Source organism: Momordica charantia (assembly GCF_013281855.1).
Source record: "Momordica charantia cultivar OHB3-1 chromosome 2 unlocalized genomic scaffold, Mcharantia_2.0 BLBB01000002.1, whole genome shotgun sequence".
Taxonomy (NCBI): Eukaryota; Viridiplantae; Streptophyta; class Magnoliopsida; order Cucurbitales; family Cucurbitaceae; genus Momordica; species Momordica charantia.
The window spans coordinates 3,154,385-3,162,496 of NW_028275160.1; the positions used below are offsets into that span (position 1 = coordinate 3,154,385).

The 8,112-nt window shown below is 34.4% G+C and overlaps 1 protein-coding gene across 9 annotated transcripts; it reads right to left on the reverse strand.

The window, feature by feature from the left end:
• Nucleotides 1–3,494: 3,494 nt before the first annotated feature.
• LOC111011112 (monosaccharide-sensing protein 2) lies at nucleotides 3,495–8,112 on the reverse strand. Of its 9 annotated transcripts, none has more exons than XM_088120948.1 (8): nucleotides 7,914–8,112; nucleotides 7,536–7,659; nucleotides 7,231–7,333; nucleotides 6,931–7,060; nucleotides 6,212–6,778; nucleotides 4,539–5,467; nucleotides 4,265–4,452; nucleotides 3,495–4,177 (listed from the first exon to the last, which is right to left on the reverse strand). In XM_088120948.1, the coding sequence occupies exons 4-8, from the start codon at nucleotides 7,007–7,009 to the stop codon at nucleotides 3,733–3,735; spliced, it is 2,208 nt and encodes a 735-aa protein (XP_087977074.1). In that variant the 5' UTR covers nucleotides 7,010–7,060; nucleotides 7,231–7,333; nucleotides 7,536–7,659; nucleotides 7,914–8,112; the 3' UTR covers nucleotides 3,495–3,732. The 9 variants fall into 9 exon arrangements, with proteins under 9 accessions (XP_087977074.1, XP_087977072.1, XP_087977073.1 ...); XM_088120946.1 differs by having other exon boundaries at nucleotides 7,532–7,659; XM_088120947.1 differs by having other exon boundaries at nucleotides 7,773–8,112.

Below are 8,112 nucleotides of genomic sequence, written 5' to 3' on the forward strand. Positions count from 1 at the left end.
TTTTCCCCCCTCTCTTTTTCTCTGATTAATGATTAATGTATATGAATATGATCGTCAATTTTCTCTTTTTCAAAAAAGTTTTCTTTTTTATTTTTTAGTTCCCGCTTTGTCTTTTATCTGCAGGTTTTAATTATATGATATCAATTATCAATTATGTTTATTTAATCGATAGATGGTTTAAACTTCAATTATATTTTTAAAATTTTGATTTATACATTCTCTTATTTAATTCATAGTTTTTATATATAAAAATTATTATAATAAACCACATGCCATTATTGCTGCCTAAAATAATAATTGCAATTATTGGTAAGTGACATTCACTTATTTCTTGATACGGATATGTTAATATATTTTTTTCTTTTTTATTTGAGGTAAAATTGGATCATTCTTGTTACCAGACTGGACGATTTTCGTGGGAGTTGCTTTTGTGGTGGTTGTATTAGATTTCGTTTTGAATATATTTTTTTTCTACTAACGGATTCGTAGCTTATTCAAAAAAAAAATAAAAATCATAGCTAGAATTTAATTTTTGTTTCTGGTAAAATTTTAACTTGGTTTCAAAGAAAGTATTGATTTAAATTAACAACAAGAAAATTGACTCCGTAAACTAATTTAAGGGTTTATTTGGGAATAAAGTTAGAATTAGTGATTTTGGAAAAAAGAAACTGGTGTGTTAGGGAGTGATTTTGGCATTAGCAAAATCACTTTTTTTTTCAGGGTCAAAAATCACTTCTCTTCTCATTAATCATATTTGAAAAATTAAAAAAATTGTTTTAGAAAATCAATTATACTAAAATCTTTTTTTTTTCTAAAAATCACTGATTTTATCCTCATTCTCAAACACAGCTTTGAGCAGAATTGATTTTCTAAAATCGTCATTCAAGTGAGAGTTAAAAATCAATTTAAAATGATTTTAAACTTTTCTAAAATCAATTTTATTTTGTAATTTGCCAAAACACATCGGAGTATCTCAAGCATTGTGATATTTTGGTGTGAATATGAGAGTATAATAAAAAGTGGCATATATTTATATATTTTCATGATATATGATAATGATAAGAAGCTCCAACATTTTTCAAAAAAGGAAAATTGATAAGAAGCTCCAAAACGCAAAGCCCTGTGAAGTACGGAAAATGCCAAAAAAAGGAAAAAAAAAAAAAAAAAGCTTGCTTAAGGAAATATGGTCTTTCTTCATTCCGTCCTCCAAATATGATATTGGTAGTATGGACATTATTTAATATTAGTAATTTTTAATGTACTTATCAAAACATGTGAAATTCTTATCTGTTAATTCAAATACTTGTGTTGAATTATTTAATTTTATCATTTTTTCAAAATTATTCAAGGACGTAATATTTTATCGATATTTCTTTACACATTTCATAATCGTGAGCCTTCGAGATTTCCATCAACATCGACATAATAATATAGAGGTAGTTATTGGTGCTCATAGGTAATAATAGACGTAAATTATGGTACCATATCATTTTCAAATTATATTTGATATGTATTTTAGAAAGGGCTAATACTTTATTTTTTTTCGAAAATGTCAAAATTTTGAGTTTTTTCTTCTCACTTGATAGCGTTTTAGGTTGGAATTCAAATCATGCTATTTTATTTGAGAAATTTTAAAGCTTGTTTCTAATTTAAAAATACATATTTTTATTTTTATTGTGTCATTATGTAATTGCCTTTCATTTTATTTAGGTTTAAAACATGTCTTGTTATCCACAATCACATGTAGTATGTGTCTATTTTAATTAATTTACCTTCTCTAATATTTATTTTAATCTATTTATCTTCAACTTTAACATTTTGATCTTTTATTGTAAAATCCTAATAAAATTTATACACAAACAAAAGCTCTTTAATTTGAAATTGTGAAAATATTTAAAGAAATTTGCAGTATTAGAACTAAAATGGATATTTTGAAAGTATAATGACTAACATTATTAATAGATGTTGTAAGTATATGATCAAAATGATAATTGAACCTGCTATTTAGTATAAATCAACCTTTTTTTATTAAATTATAAAGTTTGTCCAAAATTTTAAATGGTTGTTTTTTTCATTATAATAAATGATTGTCAATTTAACCGGTCATCCTTAAAAGATTAACTTTTCTTTTTATTTTCTTTTTTCATTTTTTATTGCAACAACTGGATGGGGATTCAACCTCATAACTTCTTTATCACATGTAGGTGTCAATTATCGCTCAACGAAGCTCATATTAATTTTAAAAGATTAAGTTAATGTCTCTTATACTTTTAATTTTGATTATAATAAATCTATGTCAATTAGTACGACAAAATAAATACTAGTAGACAACAAAATTTGATGGGCCAATTTGAGGGATTTCGCCTTAAACTGGTTTTTTTTTTCTCACCCACTTTTATTCTATATAATTAGAATATTTTCTCGTGTCTACAGTCTAATCATGCTAAATCATCATTATTAAACTTAATTTGCATGTCAAAGTCACATTAACATTTAATTAACGATAATAACTGTTAAACTTGATAGTACTACCAAAAGCAGGATTAAAATGTTTTTAAAGTTCAAGAGCTTAAGAATAATGTAAATATCATTGAGATTTTTTTAAATTTATGGTTTTATGCTTTTTAGAAATAACATGTTTTAAAATGCACACAGATACTCTTTTTATTTATTTATTTATTATTATTATTATTATTATTATTATTATTTTTTTGTCAAAGACAGAGAACTTAAATAAAATAAGTTTAAACGAGATCAATTGTACAAATCCAAACCCATGAACCAACCACATAAAAGAAATGATAGTATGATGATAACTTTTTTAAATTAAAATTTACCATTTTATCAAATTATCAGGGATTTCATAGAAAAATATCTCTATTTCCAATCAAACAATTTATTTAAAAAAATGCAAAAAATCTACATCACAATTTAAGGAGGGAGAGAAAAAAGAAACAATTTGACAGGTGTCGGTTTCGGTGGGCCCAGTAGGCACAAGTCTGGCCCTTGGTTCAAACTTCAAAGAACGCATCTAAAATTTGTAGCCGTCGGATTGTTTCCATTCTAGAGAAATCGTTGGGTGGCTGTCCTGAAAGCAAGAGACGGCACGACGCCGTATAAAAAGCAAACTTTTTATTTATAAAAAAAATTGAAAAGTATATATATATTAAATTTTATCCGAAGTGAGCTGACGTGGCTGAAACGAGCGGAAAATATTTTAGCGTGGGAAAGGCCGTTGTCAATCACTGACGACGACGTTTCATTTATTCTCTCTTTTTTCCTTCGATCTAATCCTTTAGAATTTGAATTGTGTTTTTTTTCTTCTCTTCTTGTAGTTTTTATTTAAGAATTGTTTTCTTTTCATGTTGATTTGATCATTTTTCATCATAAACTTTTAGTCTCGTCTTACTCTACTTTATAAACTATATTTTAATATTTTACATAACAGGAAATTCTAATTTTTTTGAAATTTAAAAACTGATTATAAATAATAATTAATTAAAAACAACAAAAAAATACTATTTCTCCCAAAAAAATCACACCCAACATTACTACAATAAAATTTTTCAAATTCCTACCAAAGGATTAAAAATAAAAGGGAGGAGAGAAAAAAACTAATACTCTTTACAGTAACCGAGTTTGACCATTCAAAGATCAAAATAGAAAACCAACGAAAAATATCAAACAGTCAAAATTTTGAATCTATGTGTGTTTGTGTGTGTATGATGAATTTCAACTGTTTTTGGAAGCTGCAGCCTGTTTGGCACCAACAGAGAAGAATTCAGTGATGACTTCAAGTGGCATGCCCTTGGTTTCAGGAACTTTCAGAAACACAAACACCCATGAAATGATGCAAACAACTGCATACATCCCGAAAACACCTGCAAGCCCGACCGAGTTGAGCAACACGGGCAGCGTGTATGTGACGATGATATCGCCGATCCAAAACGTCAGTGCACAGATAGCAATGCAGAGGCCACGAACTCGAGTCGGGAAGATTTCTGCACATAGTATGTTCGGGATTGGCCCGAACCCCATCACGAAGAAACAGAAGTAAACAACTACGCTAACCGTTGAGATCGACGCGTTCACTACGCTGCCCATGTGGACTACGTTGCCGATGACTAGGATGATGAGAGATGCTATCAAGGCAGGGAGGGTGCATAGTAGTAAAGTCCTGCATGATAAGGGGAAATATATGGAGTGAGATGTAGAAAGTTGAAAATGAGTGTCTACGTCAACATGGTATATTCGACGTTATTACCTACGGCCCGAGAGGTCCATTAGTCTCATGGCCACCGCGATTGAAGGGAGCATCAACAATGTCGTTAGCGTGCTGATCAGAAAAGATGCAGAGGAAGAACCAATCCCCAAGTTTGAGAGAAGAACTCCAACGCCTGCTTTCTCAAGAATTTGTGGAGTGTAATACAGAACTCCATTTATGCCAGAGAACTGCAAATAAAACTACTAGTTTGAAGAAGGCCCTACTGAAAAATGAAGCAGATAAAGTTTAAGTCAGAAGAGCAAGACAGTTTTACCTGCTGAAGTATTTGAATTCCTACTCCAACGAGCAGCGCGTGTTTGACTCCAGGTTCGCAAAGGTCCCTCCAACTCGGACCTTTTGTAACGGTTTCGGTCGGATGGACCATAGCTGGTCCTACTGGATGCTCCTGATGCATAAGCTCCTTGGGGTAAAGCGCCGGTTGACTCACCAAAGCAGCAGCCTGAACGAGACCGCCATCAGTCGGGGCATCGCCACCGGGAAAAGAGACTATGGATCCACGCTGAGGTCCAGAAATGCCCTCTTGGTGCAAATAAACTCTTTTGAAACCTCCTTCCTTCCTTCCATCTGGGCCTTCTCTCTCGGACCATTTCCAGGCAAGTTGCCAACCACCACCAATCCCCATACTTCCAACAGGTTCTCCAGCAAGACTTCCCTGTCTCATGCTTGAAAGACTGCCATGAGCAGGTGCAATCATGTCTTTTTCCATGCTCGTCGTCTGTCGTGAGATCAGCGGACTCTGTAAGTTATCATCAGAATCACCACCACCAGCATCTGATTGATAGTCCTCACCCTCTCTAGCAAGGCTCTCTTCATCCCACTCTTCATTTCTCGGTGGATGGCCTCCAACACTGAACATGCTGCCAAAGTGTGGAAAGAGCGTACTGCGCATGCTTCCTGTATCGGGAAGCTTCTCATGAACACTGCCGAAGAGAGTAACAAGAGGATCAACAAATCCGCTCTGATTTATAATGCTTCCACGCCTAGATGCTAGGCCAAGAGAACTCTGTCCTGTAACTGGCCTAGCAACCCAAGAGAGTCCTTGTTCAGGTCCATATAATTTGATTTCGTTTTTTTCGGTCAAGAGATCTTGGTCGGCAAGTTCATCTGCTGGACCAATTATGTATTCCTCAAGAGAGGTTTCACCCCCAACTCCAAGACCCTCAACAAGTAAAGCCAGCTCACCTGTTCATCAAAAGATTTCGATCGGTAACATTCGATGAAGCTAGTTCAACAAAATAGTAAAAACCAACAGAAAGTGCAAGTCAGTAACTGAATTCCACAGTTTCTTTCCCAAAACCCTGGGAAGAACCATCCACTAGAAAAGAAAGCAGCTACAACGAAGGATGAAAATAACTTTTTAAGGACTATATATTAATGCTTTCTACGTTTTTTTCATCTTATTCATACCATCAAAGTGAAACAGCAAAAAGAAGAAGCCTTAGTTTTAAGTTTAAGTTTAAGTTTAAGTTTTAAGTTTCACTTTCAGTTAAATAGTTCCTTCATACAAGGTGAATTACCCACTCAACATGATTCTTGAGTCTTCACAAACCTATAGATAACACAATAACCTAGAGCTACAATCAACAAGTAACTTAACGGTAGGATTCCACATCTGAAGTACATGTATTGTACACTATTTAGATAGAAATATACTTCTAATACTTATTGCACTCGGTAGCATGACGGTTTTTACGATACCATGCCTGTGAAATGACAGTATCAAAATATATAGTCACGACTCACAACTATGACAAATTTAAACGAATGTCAGCCTGTGGTTCTCTTCAATGAACTACTACCCAAAGATGTTCTAAAAACTTGTAGTTTCAAATCACTGAAGTCTAGTAAACCTAAACCAATCAATATCAAGTATGGAACATTAATACAAACAGTAGAATAGTAAATTAGCATCCACTGAGAACTAACCAGACACATCCTCTCTGCCTCGGAGCCTCTGCAGAACCCGCTTCGCCTCGAGCATCCGGCCTTTACTGACGAGCCACCGAGGTGACTCGGGCAAGAAAAATATTGTCAATGCTAAATATATAAGAGAAGGAATAAAGAGAACCCCAAGCATCAATCTCCAGCTTGGGGATTCCATTAAAGACATCCCAAAAACCATACAGTATGAGAAGAACATTCCTGCTGAACCAGTAAACTGAGGAAGAGTGTTTAATGATCCTCTAATTTCAGGGGGGGCGGTCTCAGATATGTAAACTGGAACCAATGTAACTGCCAAACCTATTCCAAAACCATCCAAAAGCCTGCCTAAGAGAAGGATATATACATTGGGAGACCACAGCATTATAATGCCACTGATGAAGTAAAGAACAGATGATATTATTAGCAGCAACCGGCGGCCGAGCCAATCCGATACTGCCCCAGAGCATGTGGTGATCACAGTGGCTCCAATAAGGGACATGGCCACAATCAGCCCTTCAACAGTGGGGTCACTTTCCATATTGAATTCCTTTTTAATGTACAAGACAGCCCCTGCAGCAACAATGGAGTCATATTTTGATATATTTTGGAAGAGCTCATGAAGTAAATGGTAGAACACCATGAAAGTTTTGCTAATAAAGACAGAAATTCAACGATTTTTATCTCGCAATGGGTAAAAAAGAACAGAGAAAGAGTGAATCTACCTGCAATTGTAGCATTATCCCATCCTTGCAACAAGTTACCAACAGCAGCAGCAACAGCCACGAGAACAGCACCACTCATTTTGTTTCTTCAAAATCGACAAGGAAACCTCAAAGCCAACTATATAAGAACCTAAAAATTATAAACCCAGATCACGAATCAAACGATCGAACAAGAATCGAGCTCTAAAAACAGTCTGATAAGAAAAAAAAAAGATGAGTAATAAGAGGAGAAGAAAGGAAAAAAATGCAAACCCAAGTGTTCAAATCCAGCATAAGAGCCAAAACAGAGCAGAGATTAACCTTTTCTTGGGAAGAAACAGTGAGGCTGACGGGAAATTCAGGGACCATCAGCAGCAGAGACAGCCATGAAATGCTCAGTTTTCATTCACATGACAGCAAAAACCTAGTTAATACCCAAGAGACAAGATTATTAAATTGAAAAGCAACTTAAACAAAGAAAACAAGAAAAATGAAAAAGAAAAAAAAGGCATCAACATTATTTGCTGGAGCAAAGGCAAGATGCATCCAAAAGAAACAGAACATATGTAATACTTTTCTAAATATGATTTTTTTTTCCCAGTGGCGTTTACTACTTCGACACCTGCCCTATGAGTCTCTCTTTTCACTGCACGTCAGCTTTCTGATTCTGATCTGACCCCAATTTTTTCTTCCTCCTTTTTCCTTAATATCATTACCGTCATCTTCAAGCTTCCATTTGTCGCTTTTTTCCTGAAATTTCACCCCACCCCACAAAATGATGCATGTTTTTCTCGATAACCAGCCCAAGAGGGAAGGGAAATAAATTTATAAATTAAAGAATAATAAAAAGAAGGAAGGCGAACATTTCCTTAAAAAGTTTGACGAGTTTTCAGAGCGAAGTTTGTTGCAGAAATCGCGGAATAGAGAGCTGCGGCTGTTAAAACTTGAAGGGAGGTAAAATCAAAATTTAGGGTTTTACAGAAATGGAAAAGAGTGATGAGCACCTAATTAGCTGATCACTCCAAATTATCGCCATAGAGAAATTCCTCCGAGCCAGAAATCATGAAACCGAGGCTCTTGTATAAATAAGCGAATGCCATTTTGCAGCAAGTGAAAGGCACACGGACTTTCCTTTCGTATTAAAAAAAAAAAGCTTCCATAAAAAGATCGGCAATCAGTGTGCAGCACAGCGAAGGTCTTAAT

Bases quoted from the DNA above. Each gene is read 5' to 3' on its own strand.
- LOC111011112 (XM_022284746.2), bottom strand. From the start codon at position 7,009: ATGAGTGGTGCTGTTCTCGTGGCTGTTGCTGCTGCTGTTGGTAACTTG. The intron at 6,779-6,930 runs GTAGATTCACTC...TTGTTGCTGCAG, and splicing joins GGATAATGCTACAATTGCAG to GGGCTGTCTTGTACATTAAA. The intron at 4,178-4,264 runs GTAATAACGTCG...CTTATCATGCAG, and splicing joins ATGGACCTCTCGGGCCGTAG to GACTTTACTACTATGCACCC.